General features: G+C 42.0%; 1 protein-coding gene across 3 annotated transcripts in view; it reads left to right on the forward strand.

Annotated features, from left to right (window-relative positions):
- Window positions 1-266: 266 nt before the first annotated feature.
- The window catches only part of CHRNA4 (cholinergic receptor nicotinic alpha 4 subunit), a 32,521-nt gene continuing 6,586 nt past the window's right edge, over window positions 267-26,201 (forward strand). Inside the window, exons 1-5 of one of the 3 annotated variants that reach the window (XM_073309051.1) lie at window positions 267-784; window positions 2,057-2,208; window positions 7,961-8,005; window positions 8,103-8,212; window positions 21,655-23,035. In XM_073309051.1, the coding sequence (XP_073165152.1) occupies window positions 724-784; window positions 2,057-2,208; window positions 7,961-8,005; window positions 8,103-8,212; window positions 21,655-23,035 (1,749 nt within the window). In that variant the 5' untranslated portion in view covers window positions 267-723. Of the gene's footprint in view, window positions 785-2,056; window positions 2,209-7,960; window positions 8,006-8,102; window positions 8,213-21,654; window positions 23,036-26,201 lie in introns of those variants that run through there. The other 2 variants (XM_073309052.1, XM_073309053.1) reach the window with 2 other exon arrangements.

Genomic DNA, 26,201 nt, shown 5'->3' on the forward strand with positions numbered 1-26,201 from the left:
ATGAATAATAATTAACTGGAGATCTGGGGCCTGCTCCATTCAGATCTATATTGGTGTTCAGGCACCATAAAGACTGCAGTTGAACCAAATTCCCTTCCAGTCTGGAGCCCTGGCCTTTGAGACTCACCCCCCATTCTAAAAGTCTTCCTTTCCTGCAGCCTGTTTGCTGAAGTACACGGATTCTCTCCTCCCCCTTCTTTAGACAGGAGGTGGGCAGGTCCAAGTGGATTAAATATGCAAACATACTGTACTATCTCCCTCTGTTCTGCCAAGGGCTTTCACTGGCTTGCATGGACCATCAGCAGCGACCAATCTGAGCAAAGAAAAAACAAAGGGGGGAAACTGCAGGAGCTCTGCTATGAAAATCGGGCAGCAAACAAACGAAGCAAGCAAACCAACCCCTGTCCTCCAGAGAAAGGGAGGAGGAGAAAACCAAAGGCGGCTGTCTCGTTAAAAATAGAGCTCGCAGCAGCACCTGTGAACCCCTTCAAGTATCTGCGCGGATTTGCGTCCTAGGAAAGAGACAGACTCACAAAAGAAAGTGCTGGAAATTGCTGTGAGCAAAAGGAGGCAAATAAACCGACCATCCCCTCCAAGAAACTGGTGTGGGGGGGGGGGGGGGAAGGAGTCTGAGGGAATGACGCTGGAAGATCCAGAGACTCAGAGAAGAAAAGTTGATGCCAAGGGAGACTTTGCAGTCTAGAAACTGAGCTCCGCTCCGCGATGGGCTTCCTAGTTTCTAAAGAAAACCTTCTCCTCTTCCTTTGGGCGAACGTCTTCCCTGGTAAGTTTCAGAGCAGGTTTCCCTGCGACCTTGGTCAATTTCCTCACCCCAGCCAGCATCCCCAGCTCTGGCTGGAGATTGTCCTATTGCAAGCAAGGAATACACCCCCCCCCCAAAAAAAAACCACCTGCTCCTTTCCATTAGATCCCTCGAGGACCCACCCCCGGCCCTCACACACACACACACACACACTTGCATGATCCTGTCTTGCTTTGTGTTGATTTTCTGCTTCTTGGGTGGGAAAGGGTTAACCCCCACTAGGGATTTAAACGCCCGAGTCCTGCTCTCCCCCACACCCCATTCTCCCCAGATCCTCCCCCTGCGTCCCGCGCCTTTGTGCGCATTCAGCAGGGAGCAGAGACGTTTCCTGGCAGCTGCCCCCCGCGATGCTGGGCTTTAATTTTTAATAACCAACAGCGACTCCCGAGTGAACGGGGAACTACTCTCTGCAGCCTCCAGCCTTTCCCGTCATGCGTGAGGGGGACTGTGCTCTTGAGCTAATTCCCCGCCCCAGACCCTGTTCGCCTTTTGTTTCTGCACAGCTGTTGTCGCCAAGAGTGACCCCGGAGTTACTGGACCAGGAAATTCTTGCTTTGCTCAGGGGGTTGACATTTGGTCTGATGGTGGTCATTTTTGATGTTTAATCTCCATAATCACAGACTCTCTCTCTCTTTCACACACACACACCCGATCTGATGTCCTGGTCCTATTTCCCCCCTGAAAACCTCTTCTTGTCCTGTCCAGAGCAAGTGGCCCTTTCACTCCATGGTTCAAAGCCTGAAGCTTGCTAATATTCTCCCAGCTGTTCAAGCAGGGGGCTGCTTGGCATCCTCAAAGAGGCAGAAACAATTTAACAGGAGGACAGGACAGGCAGTCTATTTCAAATGCTTTTTAACAATCTCCACCTCCCACAAGACAGTTCCTAGATGCTGTTCCATGCTACATTATGAACTAACCATGCCATTGTACATGCTGAAAGGTGGTGTCCTGTCACTGGTATGTCATTGCCATGTCATGCCCACCTATATTCCTTTCCTCCTCTACCTGTCTGCATTTTTAATGTGTCCATCACCATGGTATCTAGGTGCTGTACATATATAAGTAAGACTTGCATCATAGTCTGTCTGCCAAAGAACAGAAGGGCTAGGGCCTATTCAAGGAGAGAAGAAGATGAAGCACTTCCCCCCCTCTCTCTCCTCCCCAAATATCTCTGCTCTGGTCTTCCTAACTTACAGACATTTCACACTTTCATGTCTCACACTTTCCCTGCAGTGTGCAGCCATGTGGAAACCCGAGCCCATGCAGAGGAGAGACTCCTGAAGAAACTCTTCTCGGGCTATAACAAGTGGTCCCGACCTGTAGCCAACATTTCGGACGTGGTCCTCGTCCATTTCGGATTGTCCATCGCGCAACTCATTGACGTGGTAAGTGAAACTATAAGCAGTGGAGATTTTAGGGGTCATGGGGGAGGAGCGATTCCAGATACAAGCCAGCCTGTGCAGTTTTTGCTGACTTATTTCATGATCAGAATATGAATATCTTACTGACGCTGAAGAACAGTTATCCATATGAACTGTTCTATTAAAAGTAATGGGAGAACTCATGCGAATAACTGCTCATCAAGGTGTGCAGTGTGGTGGTCTTGTATTGTTTATTTATGAATTATAGTAAAAAATGGGATGCTGTTTCTGAAACCAAAGGAAAGCCCAGGGTATAAAATCCAAAGATATATCTATTAAGCTCAAGGGGAGTTTTGAGGGAATGAATTTTGGCTGAGTAACAAACAAGTAATGTGTTTAGAATTTGATCTATAATTAGTATTCATAATACATAATTCTCACAAATAATAGTTTACACCTCTATTATTTATCTTATCCAAGGATCCCAAAGTTCTTTCTTCACATGGAAAGTCCTTTGGCTGCTTTGAGGCATAGTGGCCGAGACAAAATGTTCCTGCATGTTTTCTCAAAGGGAATCTACATGTATACAACATATAGATGACATACAAAATGGATTGATTTTTATTATGAGTCAGGCGTATGCATTGGCATGGTATTTAAAGGACATGATTTTATGGCACTTGGAGCTCAATTTTCAAAGAAGAAAACAGGTGCATGATTCCACACCCACACAAATCAGCATTTTACTGTTCTAGCATGAGTGTATGCACAAGTACCAATTTGCACATGGAACTCAGATACTAATTTTGCATGCCAGCGTGTGTGTCTGTGCCCATGCATACCTGTTTTGAACACTGAATTTTTGGAAGCTGTGTGAATTATTTCTTAAATAGAAACCTATATGTACACTATGTTCTTATGTATGTGACAGAGAGAGAAGAAAGATAATACAGGATGGTATAGTACACAAGAATGATTGGCATGAGTTAGTGCTTATACGCAAACAGTAAAGCTATAAATGAACTTTACAGGTCATTCCAGATGAGTGCTTATTAACCCTTTATAGCATACCACACCATCATGTACTCTCTATATGTCACCTATGTAACAGAATCACTATTTTTGAAATGGATTAGAGAGAAAGAAATATTAGTGCCAAATTTCATATTCCTCCTTCTGAGAAGCTAGGCTACAACTATGTGACTCAGATAAATATTCCAGCTATTATAATTTACAGACCTCTTAAAAGACCTGTAATAATTTTTCCACCCATAATGTTACCATGATCCCTATGGTTCTTCCACTCAGAGAGTGCTGAGTTCTGTTGGGAAGAATAGACAGTCCCTTTTCCAGTGGTAGGAAGGTCCAATTTCCAGCCTTCATAAGTCATGAGATCTCAGGCTTTAAACTTGTCCCTGGTTGAATATTGTCCATATTGGGCCTCATGCCATTGTAATTTTGAGGGGTAAATTCTACTTTTGGGTAGAAATTAGAAAATGGCTCTGTGGTGGGAGGTTTAAAAGAAGGGTGTTTTTTTGAAGCTGCATTCATGTTTGGGATGTTAGAGGTAGTCACAGGTAGACTAGATTGGTGGTCAGAGTACAGGAGAGAGGACTGTAGATTAGTGATAGATGCACATGGTTCCGCAATTTATCACATTTATAACCACGTTATATGCAGCATAAAGATATCTGTGCAATATACAATTTAATATAGGTAGTTGAGAAATGAATGGCATATGTGCATGAGGGGTTGTGTATCTTTTTAAAAATAAGCCTTTGCTCAAACAACTTCAAAAAACAGAGTTGATTATTTTATTATTATCATTGTGATAGCAGCTAGGAGCCCTAGTCATGGACCGGGACCCCATTGTGCAAGGCACTGTACACACACAGAACAAAAAGGCTGAGGAGCCCACATCTGTCACTGATGGTATTTAGGTTGTATGCATTTCATCTGAATAATTGATAAGATTAAAGATGGTACATCAACGATTGTGGTGGCATAAGAGATACTTTCTATTATGCAACTGCCCAGTCATGGATGGTGAGATCGATACTTGTTCTTTGAAGTGCTTTTCTTGTCTTACCTAGGAAGAATAAACTCTGTAAAAGTCATAATCCGGTGTTTAAAACTGCAGTCAATAGGCAGGGCTGTAAAGCAGCTGAGGTTTAGTTTATTATTCCCCATCTCCTTCAGTAAGGTTCTCTCTGTTCCTGTATAACCCTTTCCCTGATACAATTCCTGTATCATGTTCCCAGTCCAGCTGAGTGTCTGTTTAACGATCCCCCTTCTTACCACTGCAGCATTTCTTAAGAAAACTTAGCATGATTGTCAGACATGGTGTTAAAAGCACAGCCTTCCCTTTTCAATGGAGTTTGCGTCTCCTCAGGACACGTGTCAGTGGCAGAAAGTCAAAAAAAGCAAAAACAGGATCAATATTCAAATTCTGACTCGGACCGAAAAAAGCCAGAAAACTCAATATCAAATCCACTGTCCTGCTGTGTCCTTACTTCACCCTGTTATGCTGACCTCAGTTTGGTGCTGGACTAACTGGCTATGAGACTAAGACATGGGTTCAAGAACAGACTAGATAGACCCCGTTTACCTCCTATGCCCCTCTCCGCTGGGTAGCATGGAGTGCAGTGTATTCACCTTGGGAAAAGAGACGATGCAGTTAAATTCCATCCAGGGCTACCACAACCCTTCTGTTCCTCTGTTAATAGCGAGCTCAGAAAAACACTGCCATCTGAGCTCTTTTGAAGCCAGGCCAATAAGGAGACGGAACAAACATCATTAGTTTTGCTGCAGCACCTTAACCTGGGAGAACTGAACGGAGTCCAAAGCACTTTTCTTTGGTTATTTACACAGAAGCTGTAATTAGCATGCAAGCAAACTAGTAAACATTAAACAGTTCAATTAAATTGTATTAGTAATAGCTGAGCAATTTGCCTGCCACGCATTGGATTTCATTTATTTGTACATATTTATATTTTGTAGCTTAACACTCCATTCATGTTTAGCACAGGAAAGAGCCTATTACCCCAAAACACACAAAGAGCTGTGTAGATGATCGGAGCTATCATCAGATTGTGTGTTTGCAGAGTGACTCGCATATTTTTGGTCACTAAAGCAAATTTGTAGTGTTTTAAGTTAACATATTTTGTAGAAACGTAAATACTACAGATGCCCAAGTTTTCAGAACTGCACAGACAAAATGCACATTAAAGCTGCTTGACTGCACACTAAGACCTGGTAACTGTGCAGACAAAGGACTCACTGCACATGCAGCTGGCCACGTACACAAGCTTACTGCATTTGTGTGTGCAACCGTGGTAAATGCACACAGAAATGATCAAATATACATCTAACCAGCTATGTACTTATGTGTTTACTGCAACCGAGTATCTGTCATGTTTATACAAGGAAATATTTCCCAAAGTGCCTAAGGTGGTGATTCTCAAAGGCACAAATGACAGTTAAGCGCCTAACTCCCCTTGACATTTCTGAGGCACTTTTGAAAATCTCAACCCCGGTGATTTAGGAGTGTAAGTTCCTTTCGGTGGGACTTACGCTCTTAAATAGAGCTGGGTGAATAGTTGGTTTTTCAGTTCACTGGCAGTTCTGAAAAATTAAAATAATAATTTCAGGTCAAACCAAAAAGGAAATGTTTATACCCTTTTGGCAAATTGAAAAGTTGAAAAAAAATTGTTTTGGGTCAAATGAAATGTTTCATTGTGGCTTAGAGCATTTTAAAACATTTATCTTTTTTTTAAAAAAAAAACTAAAGAAAATATCTAAATGAAAATCCATTTTGAATTGAAAAATCAAACCATTTCATTAAAAAATGTCAAAATGAAATGCAGATATTTTCAGAATTTGGGGTTTGTTTTTTTGGAATGAACAATTCAGCGAAATGGACATGAATTTGTGAAACATTTTGGAATCACGGAATCTACTTTTTCTGCCAAAAAAATGTTTTGGTTGAAAAGTTTTGGCCAGCTCTGCTCCTGAATCCCTCAGGCACTTTTGAAATTTTTACCTATAGTCCCTATTATACTGGAATCTAACCAATGACCAACCTGGTACTTACATGCCCAAAGTAGATGCACAAAATGCATGGGTTTTTCTGAGAATTTGAGCCTTAATTCACTCTAGGTATAAAGAAATGCAAGACAGATTTTTTTTTAAAAAAAGAATGAAACCGTGTTGCACTCAGAAACAGGTCTTGGAGGAGTGAATTACTCAAGAGACTGGAGGATATAAAGCCTTTAATTTCTTCTTGACCAGTTCAAATCCAGCCCAAGTTGGTAACAATCAAAAGTTGTCACCTCCTGATGGCTTTTCAGTGACCTATATGAAAGGTCCCCATGGACAGATGTCCAATTTGCAAATGCTGTTCTCACTGGTGGCACCTTTATTGGCAGTTCCATAAGAAAAGCTAAGAGACTGAGCCATCATCTCTTTAGATGGTCCCTGCAGGTTAGATCGGGCAGGACACTGAGGGGAAGATTTCACTGTCATTGTCTCTCTTGTGGATATAAAGAGGGTTTCAGTCTCCAACAGTCTGCCAATTTAGCTGGTACTTTTTATCAGTGCTAAATTCATTTTTTATAAATGAGAGAGAGAGAGAAAAGCAGGAGTTAGGAAAATAAGAATTGTTTTCTAAAGAACACTTTAAATTAAATGGCAATGCTTGTGTGAGCAATCATTGCAGCTGAGAGATATCCCCTAACTCAGGGAAAGCATATAGTTTAGAAGTAAACAAATAGCTAGTAGAAAAGCTTTAGACTCTACACTTTCAGAGCAAAGTGTCAAGATATGAATACAGGTAAACCAACCCACCAGTTCTCACTACAAGTCTATCTGAAAGCTGCCAATTTGCAACAGGAATTTCCTTATATTCTGTGATGTGTGAAAACCAGTGTGCTCTGGAGGAATGAGGCAAGGGCTAAGGGCCAGGGGGGCCTTGGTTTTAACCTTAACCACCTGAGCTTCCTTCCTAGCACAGTACTATAGTGTGTTCTCTGTAGAACACACTTTGGAGAGAAGAGATGCATGTTGGAGCTAAAGGCAGAGAGCCATCGATAATGGCCTTAAACTCAAGAAGGGTAAGTGCAGATCAGGCATAAAGCATCACTTCCAAGCAGTCAGAACAATTCAGGAAAGGAAGTACTGGGGAACTGTCTGTGGACATGTTCGAAGGTAAATCGTGCAGGGGCCATATCCAGATACCCCCACCCAGCCCACGTCTGTAGCCAGACTGGTATTCTGCCCTGCCAAGGGAGAAGTTGCAAGGGGTATGTGGTTAGTTCTCAATAGGACAGCTTCCCTGGAAATCCCTGTGAAGCTGTGTTCAGCGGGCAACTGGGGGAGGAGTGATGGACTAATGTAACAATCCTACCCCCATTGTGGTGGGGGTGTATTAGAGCTGTGGATTCTTCTCCTCCTCCTTCCCCCTCCCCATGGTACTGTGCTGAGCTCATCTTGGCTGGGCCTTATAATATCCTTCAGAACGAAAAAGTCTTCTTAGTACACACATTTCTCAGAAAATCTGTCAAACAAATCCAAGTTGATCATCTGCTGAGACTGCCTAGTCTTAGCCTCTGGTGTTTGGTGGTATCAGACAGGTGCGTTCTGTCCCATGCTAAACTCCAGGAACATCAGCTTTTTTAGCTGAAAAAAATATATTTATTGCTGAGATTATTTCTGATTACAAAAATGGACTACACTAAACATGCCTCTGCTTTCTGAGCTTGTGGCTTTTCCTTTTCAGGATGAGAAGAATCAAATGATGACCACAAACATGTGGGTGAAGCAGGTGGGTGAGCCCAAAAGGTGTTTTCTTGTATTGGTTTTCCGTGTATATTTCAATTCTAACTCCTCCCAGTCCCTGGTAATGGATGTGTTTTTCCCAGGAGTGGTATGACTACAAGTTACGCTGGGATCCTCTGGAATATGAGAACGTTACATCCATCCGCATCCCTTCAGAACTCATCTGGAGGCCGGATATTGTTCTCTACAACAAGTGAGTCTGAGCTCCATCGCTGGAAGGCGACTATTCCTTTAAAAAGCTGCTCCGCTCTCTGCACTGGGGAGATTATCGTAATTTTCTCTCCCTATTCTATTTGATACTATTCTAGAATATCGAGCTTCTTATGCCACCCTCATGGCCGTAGGATCTGAGCACCTTCAAGGCATACGCTAAGCAACATGACTAACCTCTGTCACATTTGGTTTGTTCTCCCTCTCTTCTTGCTCTTCCTCTCCCTAGGGGAAGAACTGTGCACGCAGTGGAATGTTTTGTTTGGGAAGGGTTTTGGTTTTGTTTTAAAGGCACCATCCCTACGGTGACAAAGCTACTGGAACCTTCCAGCTCTATTGAGTCCCATTCTAATAACCGTCCACCAAAGCTCTCTTTGCTCCCCCACCATCAGTTCTAACAACGAATGTCTGAAGAGGGCGTCAAAATGGGGATAAACTGGGAGAAAGTCATGAGCACCCTCTGTCCAATGTAGGCTGAAAAAGGACCCTACCGTTGTCTGGTTCTAAGTGCTAATGGGTTATGGTCTCGGTTTCACTTGAGAACCTTTCCTACCTGGGCAACAGTGTAATATCCACTACCTTATACCTGAGCGGTTCTCTGTAGAAAGTGATAGGAGGAAGGGAGGAGTGTTTCTGCAAAATTGTTTGCAAACTTACCTGCAGCTTCTTGGGCTGGATACTGTTTAGGGATCATTATGCAGGTTCTGGGATTGGTCCAAGGAACCGCTAGTGTTGTTTGTAAATAAACTGTTGTAGCTGGATCTGCGTGTGTGAGATCTGGGTGTCACATGGACACATATGGCAGGAGAAGGTGGTTGCTTTCTTTACTTGATACCTTTGGACAGTAGTGGCCAAATTTGGTTCTCAGTGAGCCCTATGCAAGCTCAGTGTCAGGCTTTGCAAAGCCAGAATCCAAAGGAGGAGTAGCAAGGGCATTTTAGTTGAGAGATGAGATATCAGCACCGTTCAAAAGTATGCTACCTGGGTGATGGAAATATCAGCATTTGACTTTCACACATTCCTGATTGCAAGGGAATGTTGGTCAAATCTACCAAAGTAATTTACAAATATTTTTGTGAATAAAAACATTGAGTTTGTTTGGCCGTGAACTGTGCGATCCTGTTATGCATTGTTGGTGCCGATTCAGATTGCTGCCTAGTACTGATGACAATCCTCATGATTCCTAAAAGCATCACAAGTTTTAACATGAATTATTATTTCTCCAAAAAATTCCCACAGGAAAGTGTGTCATGCATGGTTGGATATTCACTATTAAATCATTCTCTTCTTCTAAAAGTTTCCGTTGCCCAATGAGGGATTAGAAACAATGCCATGTGACTGGGGGCGGGGAGGGAACAAACAAACAGCAGGGATATGAATAGTCAATGGGCTACATCCTCAAATGAACCATAATTGACCTGTAGCATATCTGGGGCAGGAGGGAGCCATGGTAAAAGTAACTCTTAGCAGCCTTTTTGCTCCCCCTATTCCGTAGCTGACCAGAAACAGCCCTTGGCATAACTTTATACCCTACTGAAAATTATACCAGCTGGAGCACCTGGCCCTACCTTCTCACATCCTTGGCATGCCCCCTATATATTTGAGGCAGGGACACATCGGGGTGGAATGAGGCAGAGTGACCTGTGCAGTGCTCTGTCCAGTTCTTTGCCGGTGGAACAGTCCCTATGAGATAATAGCATTGATTGGATACACAGATTAGGCATGTAATCGCACATCTAACTTCTTAGACAACCTGTACACGTTAGTGCTAATGAAAGCGCAGAAGAAGCAGCTGTGTTACAAGCTGCAAAAAAAAAAAAAGCTTTATCTGAAGCACAGAATCTTCTATTCTTCCCAAGCTGGTTTAAACAGGACTGCTTCTCCCTGAGTTCTTCCCTTTTTGTCTTGGCTGCTTTCATTGTAACGAAGCCACTTGTCATTGGCTGAGGTCTTAAAGGCTTAGCAAGGGCTCTGAGCGGCTTCACTTATTGTACTTCAATATCCAGGCTCTGGTCGTTGGTGCACACACCGCCGTGCTTGGCAACCCTGGCAGAATGTGTGTTAAGTGCCCCTGGAACAGCAAACAGAAATGGCTTTTTAAACAGGTAACACTTTGTGACTGAGTTTGGACAATGGAACGGTCTTCGTTTTTAATTAACAGTTGCATGGTTCCAATTCAGTACGTCTCTAAGAAATGATTGAGGTAAATATATATCTAGAGGGTTTGCAGCTTTAGAGACTATTGAAACGATCTTTTCCATTCTCCAGGAGCCTGATCCTGACCAGTGCTGAGCTTGCAGCTCTGGCTGAAATCATCAGGGGTGGTGTGTGCTCAGCACCTCTGAAGATAAGCCCTATGTAATTATTAATTCATGGGCACTCAGACCTTCTTATCCTAAAAGCAGTCACAAGCTGAACACTAATATATGATCAGTGGCTTAGACTGCAGCCCAGGAAATGTGCGCATAATTTTCTGCAACCTTAACATGCACGTGGGAGTCCCTGTTTCTGCACCAACCAGACACAGAAAAATACAATAGCCACGTTCAAATCTTTTTCAGGTAGCCCCTGAAAAAGCAGCAAACCCAGCTACCAATGGAATGGGATTAGAGCCTGAAAATGTTAGCAATGGAATAAGAAATAATGACCCTGCTTCTCCTTTATGCTAAAGACCAATTTATGATTAATAAGAATTAATCATTGGAATTGCAGTCACACCAGTCATGGCATTGTGGTAGGCACTGTAGAGACACAGAGCAAATAGACAGACTCTGCCCCAAAGAGTTCACAATCGACATGTAAGGCAAGAGACTACAGAAGGATACAACAAACTAACAGGAGGGATACAAAAAGATGCAACTGCGTTGTAATGGCAGTGATCACTGCACACCAGCTGCCTGACCATGCTGGGTTTTTTAAGGCACCTTGGCAGAGAAGTTTTAAGAAGGGATTTGCAGGACCGTGAGCTTGCCTGGAGGATGATTATAGGGATCTCCTCCCATGCGTTATATCTTTCTGGCAGTATAAAGGGACCTTAAAGTAGGTGCAAATACTTTATGGTTACTATAAGGCCCCTTTATACTGCCAGGGGGGGTTTGGTGGAACTTTTTGCGGAAAAGGCCCAATGGTCTTATTTCAGTGTTTAACCATTTCAATGTGACTCATTTTGGAAGGCCCCACTGTGCTTACAAAAAGAGTTCTGATATTCTTCTTTTGGATGAGATGCTTGGGGGGGAAAGCTTCTGTCTATGACTCTACACAGAAGTCTTCCTGGTTTTTAACCTCTGGGAATAGATAGAAATGATGCAACTGCAATTAATTTGAGATTTGAATCTTCAAGGAAATCATACCCCATGTTGTCAGTGATTCTCTTATCTGAGCTCATTATTCTCTAAAGCTTCCATTTATGCACTCTAGGGCCCCAAATTAAGTCAGTAAATTTGGCCAGTTTGGCCTATAGAGTTGTCAACATTCATAAGGAATCTAAAACCAAACTAATATCCCAGGGGGAAATTAATATGCTGTTGGATTTTGCAAGCTTGATAAAATAAGCTCTAATACTGTAAATTGTCTCTATTGGACATGACAAAGCATATGTAAAACAGAGGAATATGATTTCATAGTGAAAAGACAAAACCTCATTTCCTTTATTTTCTTTCCAAAGAAGGCTAGATGTTCCATAATTGAAGTTTTAATGGTTGTCAAGGTAGCTTCCCCAAGGCTCCATAAAGATGAGCAAATCATTTGTAGTGAATAAATTTGACATGTTTATTGTCCATGAGCATTTTGCAATTTCCCTGAATTTATTTGCTATTCAAATTATTTCTCAAACAGTTTCAGAGAATAATTCATGGGTTCTGATTTTCTACTGCTTTGCCACCATGTGTAGCCATTTGACCTGTGTGTAAGGCATGCAACATGCTATCATCTGTGACTGTGAGTGGAGAATTCTGAACACTAGCCTTACATAGATTTGTCAGATCAATGGAGGACTGTGCCCTTGGATCAGCAGATTGAGCAGTTCATTGAGAATATTTGAAATTCAAGCTTTTTGCGATGGTTTTAATTGGACACATGATAGCATTCTGTTCTTTAATTGGATGAGTATAACACTTGGAAAGGAAGTTGCTGGCATGAATATTTGCATTTAGGAGTTCAAAATTCACTCTCTGAATACTAATATTCACCTAAAGTTAGTTATTTCTATAAAAATTCCTATCAGTTAAAAGCACTTGGTAAAATAGTTGGAGAAAATGAACACAAAGGAAATGATCACATGTGAAAGAGTTCAAATATTTATTAAAATGAATATTAGCAGGAAATGTTTTGAAGAATTCACCCAGTTGTAATATAGACACAAAGGACTTCTGTACATAGTTATAAGATGATCTGGTAGATGGCTTAATAGAAATCAAGAGAAAGTTGATAGTTTCTTTTGAAAACTTTTTTATTGATGAGGCTCATGCTATAAGACTGAGATCCTGACTCACCTGAAGGGCATTTGGAACAGAAATTATTGTCCCTAAAATTATTGGAAACACTCTTGACTACTGGAGCAATAAGGTATTTTTTCCCATATCATTGGCAGTTGAATATCTCCGAATGATATAGACTATGTTTACCAGTCTGTTAAAGAAGGGGGTAGAAGATGCAACCAGTTCATTATTTATTGGTCCTCAAATTGCTGAAATTGAGATAACATGTAGAATAAAGAATAAAAAAAGACAAAATCTTCACACAAATTAGACATGCAAATACATACATATATATGTATCATCAGTGATTTATATAATGGCATAGAGAATACACGTATAAAGTTTGTGGGTGATACCAAACTGGGAGGGGTTGCAAATGCTTTGGAGGATAGGATTAAAATTCAAAATGATCTGGACAAACTGGAGAAATGGTCTGAAGTAAACAGGATGAAATGCAATAAGGACAAATGCAAGTACTCCACTTAGGAAGGAACAATCAGTGGCACACATACAAAATGGGAAACAACTGCCTCGGAAGGAGTACGGCGGAAAGGGATCTGGGGGTCAGACTGGATCACAAGCTGAATATGAATCAACAATTTAACACTGTTGCAGAAAAAGCGAACATCATTCTGGGATGTATTAACAGAAGTGTTGTAAGCAAGACACAAGAAGTAATTCTTCTGCTCTGCATGCTGATTAGGCTTCAACTGGAGTATTGTGTCCAGTTCTGTGTGCGACATTTCAGGAAAGATGTGGACAAATTGGAGGAAGTCCAGAAAAGAGCAACAAAAATGATTAAAAGTCTAGAAAACATGACCTATGAGGGAAGATTGAAAATTTTGGGTTTGTTTAGTCTGGAAAAGAGAAGACTGAGAGGGGACATGATAACAGTTTTCAAGTACATAAAAGGTTGTTACAAGGAGGAGGGAGAAAAATTGTTCTCCTTAACCTCTGAGGATAGGGCAAGAAGCAATGGGCTTAAATTGCAAGAAGGGCAGTTGGACATTAAGAAAAGCTTCCTAACTGTCCAGGTGGTTAAGCACTGGAATAAATTGCTTAAGGAAGTTGTGGAATCTCCCTCACTGGAAATTTTTAAGAGCAGGTTTGACAAACATTTCTCAGGGATGGTCTAGAGAATACTTAGTCCTGCCATGAGTGCAGGGGACTGGACTAGATGACCTCTCGAGGTCCCTTCCAGTCCTACGATTCTGTGATTCTATGTATAATAAATTATAATTTATTATACGTTTAGCTGAATGGTTTTTTACCTGTACTGCTATACAATGTACAGCTATCACTGCCACTTGGTTGGACTTCCTTGTTTTGAGGTGTGTGTGTGTGTGTGTGTGTGTGTGTGTGTGTGTGTGTGTAAAATAACTCTTCCAAATAGAAGAGATCTGGTCATTTGTCAGGTGTTTACAGAGGACAGAGGACAATTGCTGTAACAAGCCACAATTCTCTTCTGCCAATATTGATATAGTTTTTGATAGAAGAAATAAGACTTCGGGGAGTTATTACTGACAGATATTTAGGCCTTTCTGGCCTGAACAAGTAAGAGATCTTGACTTCATTGTTTGTCTTGAAAATGCTCTTGTTTTGATACTAACTAGTATTTCTGGATGATTTTCACCTTTCCGGCTATAAAACTATATTGCAGCTTAATTGTCTTCATTGAACGAGACGATAATATGGTTCTAATCTGAGAAATGACTATATAAAAATGGCACCTTCTTACTGAACACATTGTCCCCAATTATGTAGTCAGAGTCAGACCTGCTAACTTGACCGACTGAGTCTAATTTAAAATCCACTGAAGCCAATGCAATAGCTTCAGACCCCAATTAGCCTCACACAGCGAAGACAGCTCTAGGGAAAAGGGGCTGGATTCAGTTCCAGTTAGCGACTCCTCAGCCGAATTGTTAACTAAATTCCAACTGCAGAACTCACTCCACTCTTCCTTGCACACAAGAAATCCCACCGAGAGCAGAATTAGGCCTCGCAGCCCTTTGGTTCCTGGTGATAATGAGTGAGCCAGAACAGACCCTGCCCGACTTTTGGATCCAAGGCTGAGTTTGCAAGCTAGGCAGTTTAAAAAGATCCTTCTTTCTCATTGTCGAAGAAAACAGAAACAGTGTAGAAATCATTGAGAGACGATATCTATAGAACCAAACAGTGCTACTGTTACAGAGACAAGGTGGGGGACTATTGAACTTCCACAGAGCTCTTCTTCAAGATCAGAAGAAGAGCCCTGTCCAGGCTCAAAAGCTTGTCTCTCTCGTCAACAGAAATTGGTCCAATAAAAGATATCTCGCCCACCTTGTTTCTCTAATATCCTGGGACCAACATGGCGGCCACAACATTACAAACTACTTCTCGAGTCACTTCTCAAGATGGAATCGAACTCTAGTAACAAAAAGGTCTGAAAATAATTAGTCTATAATATGTAGACTGGTAAACTGCCACTAAGAGTTGGTGTCTGAATGAAACTCCATGGCTTTACATAACTCCTAGGAGGGAAATGTAGATGAGCAAATATTATTCTCAGATGTATGTTTAATAAAGACTATGGGCTGGAACTTCAGCTGGGGAAAATCACCATTGTTCCATTTCTCCTGGCAAAGTATCTGGCCAATTTTTTCTGTTCAGTTGTCTCCCCTCTGCATTCACCAGCATAATGCTCAGCCCAATATCCAGTGAGAGAGTTTGGTGCTTTTACTCTGTTATGAAGAAATTAAGGCAGGGATCGGGGAACAGAGAGATAAAGCAATGTCCTCTTGTCTCTTCCCCTCTCTGTCTTTTCTCCCCAGCTTCTGGCTTGTAAATTCATATAAACCTAGCAATGGGTGAATCCCAGAAGATTTGGAGGCTTGGGTCAGTTAGGAGAAGCATGTTAGAGTCTTGGGACCTGCTATATCTTCTTTGGTAGCCATAAGATGTCCAGAGAAGCCAAGCTGCTCTCTCCTTCCCTTTGCCAGCAGCAAGGACTCCAGAGGAGCATGTCTCCTCCATCACAGGCATATCTGTGGGCTGTGAAGCTCCTCCCACTCAGAGGAAAGAGAGGTAGGCTGGGGAACCTCCTGGTAGAGGCAGCAGTCTTGGCATTAGGGCTCTAGCCACCGCCTCTGCTCCATCGCCACTGTCTCTTAAATGCAGCGCTGCTCTTGGGCTTCCTTTGAACTGTGCCCCAGTGTGCAATCAGCAGAGATATTCAGGATGCCTCCCTCCTTCCCCTGGAACCCTTAATCTTTGTTAGGGTGAAAGGATTTGCGTGCTCTTCTCTCCAACATTTTCAGGGTCTAAATTTCCACTCAACCCTCCCTAAAATGCAGTGAGGTGTGTTTGTGCAATGAAGAATGTTACAACTGTGAGCTGCCCGAGGCTTTGGATCCTAATGGAGCATAAGGTTTGCCTTTCCAGGGCAGGCCATCTAGCCTGGTAACCTGGCTCTGGTATTAACGAATACCTGATACTGCAATAGTGCACCTAGCCAATTGAATGATGCTGTACATGGGAGGGGACCATTATCATCATAATCACTCTCCTGTGACGTGAGTCCAATTATAAACATGCTGTTCCATTAATGAATGACTTACTCATGCCTCAAAGATCTCATTAAATGCTGAATGAGATTCCAGTTTCTTATCAAACTTTAAAGGACAACAACAACAGTAGTATGTATGGAAGTGTCACACACAGTGAATGTTTCATTGCTCAGCCTGGTTTTACAGGAAGGTAAAATCAGGCAGAAAGATTTGTTCTAGCCAGGAAACTGGAAAGAAAATGCCCAGGCAAAGAGCGGCATTCATGTCATTGAACATCAGCATTGCATTTTTCAATCATAGGAGACTAAAATGCAGTAGTGGCTTTGCCTGATTTCATTAATTTTTTGGGAGCTATTGAAGATAGACTGGCATGGAAAAAACAAACCCTGAAAATTTTCAAACAACACTCCCAAAAACTTAGTTTTTGGCCAAATACTGAACATTTTAGGGCTTTGGCCCAAAAATTCAGTGGTCGGATATTTATATTTTCAATGGCTGTCAAGAGATTAAAAAAATTAATTGTGTGATTAATTACACTATTAAACAATAATAGACTACTATTTATTTAAATATTTTTGGGTGTTTTCTACATTTTCAGATATATTGATTTCAATTACAACACAGAATACAAAGGGTACAGTCCCCACTTTATTTTTGATTACAAATATTTGCACAGTAAAAAAACAAAAGAAATAGTATTTTTCAATCCACTTAATACAAGTACTGTAATGCAATCTCTTTATTGTGGAAGTTGAACTTACCAATGTAGAATTATGTACAAAAAAACTGCATTCAAAAATAAAAATGTAAAATTTTAGAGCCTGCAAGTCCACTCAGTCCTGCTTCTTTTTCAGCCAATTGCTCAGACAAACAAGTTTGTTTACATCTACAGGAAATAATGCTGCCCGCTTCTTGTTTACAATGTCACCTGAAAGTGAGAATAGGTGTTCTCATGGCACTGTTGTAGCCGTTGTCCCAAGATATTTACCTGCCAGATGTGCTAAAGATTGATATGTCCCTTCATGCTTCAACCACCATTCCTGGGGACATGCGTCCATGCTGATGACAGTTTCTGCTCGATAACAATCCAAAGCAGTGTGGGCCGACGCATGTTCATTTTCATTTTCTGAGTCAGCTGCCACCAGCAGAAAGTTGATTTCTTTTTTGGTGGTTCGGATTCTGTAGTTTCTGCATCGGAATGTTGCTCTTTTCAGACTTCTGAAAGCATGCTCCACACCTCGTCCCTCCCAGATTTTGGAAGGCGTTTCTGATTCTTAAACCTTGGGTTGAGTGCTGTAGCTATCTTTAGAAATCTCACATTGCTACCTTCATTGCCTTTTGTCAAATCTGCAGTGAAAGTGTTCTTAAAATGAACAACATGTGCTGGGTCAGCATCCGAGACTGCTATAACATGAAATATATGGCAGAAAGTGGGTAAAACAGAGCAGGAGACATACAATTCTCCCGCAAGGAGTTCAGTCACAAATTTAATTAATGAGCATTGTCAGCATGGAAGCATGTCCTCTGGAATGGTGGCTGAAGCATGAAGTGGCATACGAATGTTTAGCATATCTGGCATGTAAATACCTTGCAATGCCGGCTACAAAAGTGCCATGCAAATGCCTGTTCTCACTTTCTGGTGACAATGTAAATAAGAAGCGGGCAGCATTATGTCCCATAAATGTAAACAAACAAGTTTGTCTTAGCGATTGTCTGAACAAGAAGTAGGACTGAGTGGACTTGTAGACTCTGAAGTTTTACATTGTTTTGTTTTTGAGTGCAGTTATATAACAAAAAAATCTACATTTGTAAGTTTCACTTTCACGACAAAGAGATTGCATTACAGTACTTGTAGCAGGTGAATTTTGTTTATCATTTTTACAGTGCAAATACTTGTAATAAAAATATACAGTTTTATTTCAATTACAACTCAGGACAGAATATATATGAAAATATAGAAAAACATCCAAAATATTTAATACATTTGAAGGGTATTCTATTGTTTAGCAGTGCAGTTAAAACTATGATTAATCAGAAAGGAATGTGCTAATTAATAACACCAATTACCATAGCAGGCACTTAATGCCATGCATTACTCTGACATCCAAAAGCTCTCCTTACTTATTCTATTTGACTCTGTGTGTATGTGTGTGTGTGGACTGCTTGGGATTACTTTTAGCAGCATTCAATGAAATGTGCAGGGCCAAATTGGCAAAGTCACTCTCTAAAATTGACCTTGTTATGTTGCAGGTGTCCTTATTTACAGGCTCAAAAACCCTGCATATGTTTGAACAAATAACGGCTTCTAAGGGGGCCAGAATTTCACAGAGGAAAAACATGTACAGATTTGTGCAACTAACTTGTATGTACAGTTACAATGAGTGTGCATGCTAAGAGGGTGATTGTGCACTCGAATCCCAGAATTATGATTGCACTTGAAAATTGCAATTATTTACCTACACTTTAAAGAAATATTTCCCTCAGTTCCTCAGTGTGTGTGTGTGTGTGTGTAACAGAGGGATGCTGAGGCAATATTATATATAACTAACATTCCCCTTCTTTTTGCACCTCAGCTTAACTCTGGTTCAGCACAGTCCAGAGTTCTGTCTTTTCAGAAAGCATGACACAGTTAAATCTCAGGTCTCTTTTATTTGTACCCTGATACGTAGGTGTTAATAGATCCCGCCCAACTTCAAAGCGAGTACTCCACACTTTCTTAGGCCTGGTCTACACTACAGAGTGAGGTCAACGCGAGGCAGCTTACATCGCACTAACTCTGTAAACAGCTACACTAAAATGTCACTCCCGCCAATGTAACTTGCTCGCTACGCCAACTTAATAAATCCACCTCCGCGAGAGGCATAGTGCTTAGGTCAATGCAGTGTCAGTATGGAAATGGTGTTGCTTACTTCGACAGTTGCTGACTTTCAGAAGCCATCCCACACTGACAGTTCAATCAGTGCAAGCGCTCCTGGTGAGGACACACGCCACCGACAGAAGGAGTATAGTGCAGACACGCAGAAGTGATTTAATTACTGCTCTGGTTGTATGCCAACATAACTTAGGTCGACATAATTTTGTAGTGTAGACAAACCCTTAGTAAAACAAATGTTTAATGCACTCAGAAAACATTGTAAATAGTATTTTGAATAACTTTTAAACAAGACTGGCCGATTTTTTTTTAATGCCCCCTAAAAATAGCAGGTGGAAATTCAGAAGCTCAAGTGTTTGAATATGTGATCTTGCTATTAGATAGTAGTAAAAAAAAAAAAAAAAAAAGTCAGCAGTGAAACCAATGAGGGAAACAGTGACACTCTGACAGAGATCAGGTTTGGGCATTGGTATATCTGCTTGTGGCTGGATACCAAGGAAGAAACTTCATATGATGCAAACCAGTAGCAAGCAACAGAGCTAATAAAACAAACAAATAAAAAACCAAGAGGAGAAATCTTCTGCTAAAAACTGGAAATACATTAAACCTGGTATAGAGAGAAACCGTTTTTTCTCCAGCCAACGTGTCCCCAGCTGGAGCTGATCCAGGATAGGGATCCCTCAGTCCTGCTCTCCTGCTTCAGTGCTCAGATGAGATGTGACAGCAGTGGCTCTATAGGCCAGTGTGCCAGGATTAGATCTCTTTTGTTTAGCTTTAGTAGAGAGAAAGAAGTGGCACAGGGATGACTCTTTGGGGCTTAGTTCTGACTGCTGGGGGTGCAGCTGGAAGATTAGAGAGAGAGAGATGGCGAATCTGAAATGCTTGAACAATTTAAGAAATGGTTTGACCCACATCTTTGTAAGCCCATCCCCCCCAGCCAGGGAAACAGGGCTCTCAAACTAAACTCAGCGGGAGTCACAGCACTGAGATGAGCAGCGACAACCCATGCTACAGCACATTACGTTCTGCCGCAGCATGAAAGAAAAGGTTGGTGAAAAGGTAACTTCTTTAAAAACCATTGTCGCACGCACAATGCTGAACATGGGACATTGTACAGTATGACGTATGTGCATTGTTCCAAGGGCTTGATTACACAGATTAGCAACATCTGCATTTGACTCAATTTATTCTGTAGTTTTCTCGCTTATTTGGAAAACGACCTTCCCAAATAAAATATCCTTATTACGTGTTGTGCTAAAGTCTACAGGCCCCATTGTGCTAGGCCCTGTACAAACTTATAGTAAGAGACAGTCACTGCCTAAAGACCTGACAGTATAAATAGGCAAGACAGAACAAAGGTGGGAGGGAAAAAAAGATTAGCCCTTTGGGTATGTCTACACTGCAATAAAACACCTGTGGCTGACCCATGGAAGCTGACTCGGGCTCACGGGGCTCAGACTGTGGGGCTATAAAACTGCAATGTAAGTGTTCGGGCTTGGGCTGGAGTCTGAGCTCTGGGACCCTGAAAGTGAAGAGGCTCCCAGAACCTGGGCTTGAGTCTGAATGTCTGCGCTGCAATTTTATAGCCCTGAGGCCGAGTCAGCTGACATGGGCCGACAATGCGTGGTTTAGTGAAGCGTAGCCACGCCCAGATGTTAAGTGTCTCCCCCCACAATAAATCTGTGTCTGAGATGGGCATAGAACAGATACTCTGGGTTTAGCTGTGACAGAAATAGTTACATTAGAGAGTGTCCAGAGGAGAGCAACAAAAATGAGAAGGGGCTTAGAAACCATGACCTATGAGGAAAGGTAAAAAGAATTGTGCCTGTTTCATCAAGAGTCAAGAAGGCTCAGAGAGGACCTGATAACAGTCTGCGGAATCAAGAGTTTCATTTCTATTATTATTAATCAGATATTCTCCCTAGGTTTCCATATAGCAACCTTCACAATTAATCCCATTCTGCATAGTCTGCAGCCATGAAACCTGATGGCATGATGCTACCAGCACTGTAGGATTTACAAGCTACCTACAAGCTCAGGCCTGGTCAGTAGTTAGATGGAAGAGCATCAAGGAAAATCTAGGTACAGCAGGAGGTGTTGTAACTGACTTAAAAGTGGGCACAGTTCCCTGTGTCTGGTTTGAACCAATGCCACAGCTGTTCTAGGATGTGCTGTAAAGCAAAAGCCCTGGTCAGTTCTGAATTTAAGTGCTTGATTTGTTTAAGGTGGGGCCTGACATTTGCCTGCCTAAGCTGGCACCTGCAAATCAAACAGTTGTGTATACAAATAGGTTTCACAACCCACTTGCTATACTTCACATACCCAATTTTCATGCACCATTATAGCTCTCGTATGTGCCAATGCAAAACAAGTGCCTTGGAACTCACTAAATATCCCATTGCACATTTGGCAAGAGTTGGGGGGTTAACAACATCCCAGACATTTTGAAAACATAAGCCATATTGTGCAAGGTCTGTGAACTAATTTTAAAGCAGTGGATTCTAATTTCCTCTTTATCTTATTTTCCCCTTAGTGCAGATGGGGACTTTGCAGTCACCCACCTGACCAAAGCCCACCTTTTTTATGATGGAAGAATCAAGTGGATGCCCCCTGCTATCTACAAAAGCTCCTGTAGCATTGATGTCACCTTCTTCCCCTTTGACCAGCAAAACTGCACCATGAAGTTTGGCTCCTGGACCTATGACAAAGCCAAGATAGACTTAGTGAGCATGCACAGCCATGTGGACCAACTGGACTACTGGGAGAGTGGAGAATGGGTCATCATCAATGCCGTGGGGAATTACAACATCAAGAAATATGAGTGCTGCACAGAGATCTACCCTGATATCACCTACTTCTTTATTATCAGGAGGCTGCCCTTATTCTACACAATTAATCTGATCATCCCCTGCCTCCTTATCTCCTTCCTGACTGTCTTAGTCTTCTACCTGCCTTCAGAGTGTGGTGAGAAGATCACCCTTTGTATCTCAGTGCTGCTGTCACTGACTGTGTTCCTGCTGCTCATTACGGAGATCATCCCTTCCACCTCCTTGGTCATCCCCTTGATTGGAGAATATCTGCTTTTCACCATGATATTTGTCACTTTGTCCATCATCATCACTGTCTTTGTGCTCAACGTGCACCACCGCTCCCCCCGCACCCACACCATGCCTGACTGGGTGAAGCGGATCTTTCTCGATGTTGTCCCACGCCTCCTTTTCATGCAACGGCCCGCAGCGGTGAAGGACAATTGCAAGAAGCTGATCGAGTCCATGCACAAAATAGCCTCCTCTCCGCAGCTTCGGTCTGAGACCAAAGTGGAGCCTAAGTTTACTACCTCCTCTTCAAACAGCCCTCAGAGCAAAGAACCATCACCCACCTCTTCCTTCTGTGGCCATCTTGAGGAGCAAGCCAAACCCCAGACTGTTGGCAAGTCACCTTCTCTCCAATACTCTGTGCTACACCAAGAGCCGGCACAGGCTAGCTGCTCCTCACTCCAGCCCCCCTGCCATCTGCTGAGTGACACCCAGTCCATGTCCATCCCCAAGAGCAGATCATTAAGCATCCAGCAGATGTACAGCCCAAACAAAGTAGAGGATGGGAGCATCCGCTGCAGATCCAGGAGCATCCAGTACTGCTACCTGCAAGAGGAGTCCTCCCAGACCAACGGCCAGACCAGTGGCTCTCCGGCATCTCAGCGGTATCATCTAAATGAAAAGCAGCCCCAAAGCAAAGCCTCCCAGTGTAAATGCAAGTGTAAAAAGAATGTGGCAACCAGCTCTTCAGAGCAAGGAACCAAAACTCTCAGCACCAAAGAGCAACACGTGTTGCTGATGTCCCCTGCCTTGAAGCTGGCAGTGGAAGGGGTCCATTACATCGCAGACCACTTGAGAGCCGAGGATGCAGATTTCTCAGTAAGTACAATTGGCTGCCTGCCACCCATTGTGACTGTCAAACAAAACTCATGTAACTCATGAAAAGCAGGTCAAACAATCTCTTCCACCCCTTTGTAGCATCCACATTTTCATGGAAAAGTTTTCAAATTTTGAAACATCTCAACCAGCTTTAGTTATACCCTTGGCTGGGATCCAGTCAATGAGCATTGAGGGCCCTCAGTGTCTTGCAGGGTTGGGGCTCAGGTTAGCAGTGCTTCTCTGTTGCTGCTGCCTATTTCATGATCTACCCGTACAGGAGAAGATTGTCCTTGTTGTTGAGTACCACATCTGTCATTGCTCTTTTAACCTTGACAGCCACCACATAGCTTTCAACAGATTGGCTTTGCTTAGGAATGCCCTGTGCTATTCCTCTGGCACTGGGTCTTGTTAAAATAACCATTGGTTCTAAGCTTAGCACACTGCAGCTCAGAGTTGTAGCTTCACTTGCCTATAAATAAGAGATCTGGACACCATTTTATAATGATACAGCAAAGAACCAGAACACTTGGTGAAAGCAAATCATACCAGACGGAGCTCAGCTGAGCTCTACACACCTGACCTATGGTGCTGCAAGTTGTTAAACACCTCCCATGAGATGCTGAGCACCACAAGTGAAGGTTTGATAGGAGAGTTATAAAATCATGACGAGTGCGGAGAAAGTGAATAGGGAAGTGTTATTTACCCCTTCACATAACACAAGATCTAGGAGGTCACCTGCTGAAATAAATAGGTGGCAGGTTAAGAACAAACATAAGATAGCACTTCTTCATACAAACCACAGTCACTTATGGAATTCATTGCCAGAGAATGTTGAGAGAGTCAAAAGTATAGCTGGATTGAGAAGAGAATTAGATAAGTTCATGGAAGGCAGGTCCATCAATGACGACTAGCCAAGATGGTCAGGAACACAACCCCATGCTCTGGTGTCCCTAAACCTCTGACTGCCAGAAACTGGGATGGGACAACAGAGGATGGATCACTTGGAATTGCCCTGTTCTGTTCATCCTCTCTGAAACATCTGGCACTGGCCACTGTCAGAAGGCAAGCTACTGGGTTAGATGGACCATTGTTCTGACCCATTATGGCCATGTGTTCAGATGTAAATTACATTGACTTCAGTGGGAGCTGAAGGTGCTCAGCACCTCACAGGAACAGGACCCAGCTGTTGCAGAACATAACCCACCCCTAAAGCTATGATCTGGGAAGGGAAAGCTTGTACCACTGCAAGCATTAGATAAAAAGCAAAAAGGAGAATTCAAAGGCAGTCTCTGCTGCTCATTTGTTGGGAACTTGACCACATTTTACTTTACAGATGAGCCTCTGGACCATCTCTTTTCTCTTCTGGACCACAGCTGTGTCACAATGAGTTAAAACTATATGAGTCAAATCCTGCTTTTATGTATTCCAGTGTGAATCAGAAGTATTTCCACTGACATCAATAGAATTTGGCCCATATATTCCCATGATTTAATAAAAGAGCATCATTTCCCCCCTCTGAATCAAAACAAAGGTACCTTCCAGTTCATGTAAATCTCTTTATAAGTGTGTCAATATAAATATAGTATTGAATAAATGACTATTGGATTCTTTGTAATCCATACTTTTCATTTGCATTATAGACAATGTGTGATGAAAACCACTAGTGCGTGCCTTCTCCTCTGATGCCATGTGACACTTTCCCCTTGTGAAATGGTCCAATATCTTAAGGGGAGAGCTGCCCCCATCATGACTGTCAATGTACAAGAGAAAAGAACAGCTTTGTCTTCTGTAAATGAACATTCCACCACACCAGTCTAATGGGTTAGTGGTTTAAAAATATTCAGCATGAGAACACATAAACACATTGGAAAACTATGGTCCTAGGGACCATTGATTCTTTAGATTGCTCTGGGAATAGATGCCAAATCTAGTAAGTTAAGTTGCTTTATTTTTTTCTCTATTCACTGCTACATAAATAAGCTTGTTTCACCAGAGTTTAGCACTGTAGCGACTCTTGCAATTCCCTCAGAAAAAAGAAGAGAAAGGACTAGAGGAGAAGACCTGTACCCCAGTGTTTTTTGTAGGGCGGAGCACTTGAGGTATTCTCCACTGACTTTCTACCCTTCCCCAATAGATTTTGTGGTTTGCTCTTGTTCTGAATCCAGAAAGGAAATAGCAGAAAGAAATATTACAAATGTGAACTGAAGATTAATTCTTAGGAGTAAGTAAGCTGACGGAAAAATGGGGATTCTATAGGAACGTCCAATATTTCAATGGTTACTTTCCTCCTGACTTGGGATGAAAAATCAAAAGCATTGAAATTTGTCATGGAGTGAACATTTCCAGAACATTGCACCAGCTGCCCCAACCCTACCTACAACTTCAGAGACACTGAACCTATGCTGCTGTTGGAGTATTTTCAGAGACCTACATAGAATTGCAAGGGAGACAAAGTTTCTCTTGAAGCTCCCGACTGTTGGGGTTTTTTTTAGTATCATCGCCACAAGGGACATATTTCTAAATGAAAAGTAAATAGTTCATTTAATTAAGTTTTTCAATCAAAATAAAAATGGGAAATCAGGAAACAGCAGTCTGTTACAAAACATGTCTGCATGCAAATCCAGGCACATAGTCACGCTTAGGGAAATGACTAAAAATTGAATACCTCCAGTATATCATAGAAATGCCATCAGAGATTTCTTACAGACTGTGATGAGCAAGACAAGCTGTATGTCAAACCTGAGCTAGAATAACCAGGTTGCCTTTTCATTACCACCTATGCATTAACAGCATGGTCTGGAAACACAGACACTCATGTTATCACAGTGATATCCATTTATGCTTGAGAAATACACTATTTCCTCTGAACAAATGAAGGTTTTACAGTAATTAGTACCCCAAAATGGTGTGCTGCTGGTAGCCTGCATTACTTGCTCTTTGCCTACTATTTAGGATGCTTGATTCAGGAACAAATGTTCCAAGTGTCTTGGAAGGTAGCATTATACTGTGACAGGAAAATCATCCTCTGCATTATAGTAAAATAAAAACAGTCAGATAAAGAACCTTCATGTTCAAACCACCAGATCTTTCCATTGGCTGAAGATTCTAATACTGTTCCTATTCTTTGGAAATGATAAGTTGGTTTGTCGGCAACATGGAATAGTTA

The sequence above is a fragment of the Lepidochelys kempii genome, chromosome 13 (genome assembly GCF_965140265.1).
Source record: "Lepidochelys kempii isolate rLepKem1 chromosome 13, rLepKem1.hap2, whole genome shotgun sequence".
In the NCBI taxonomy this organism is placed as follows: domain Eukaryota; kingdom Metazoa; phylum Chordata; order Testudines; family Cheloniidae; genus Lepidochelys; species Lepidochelys kempii.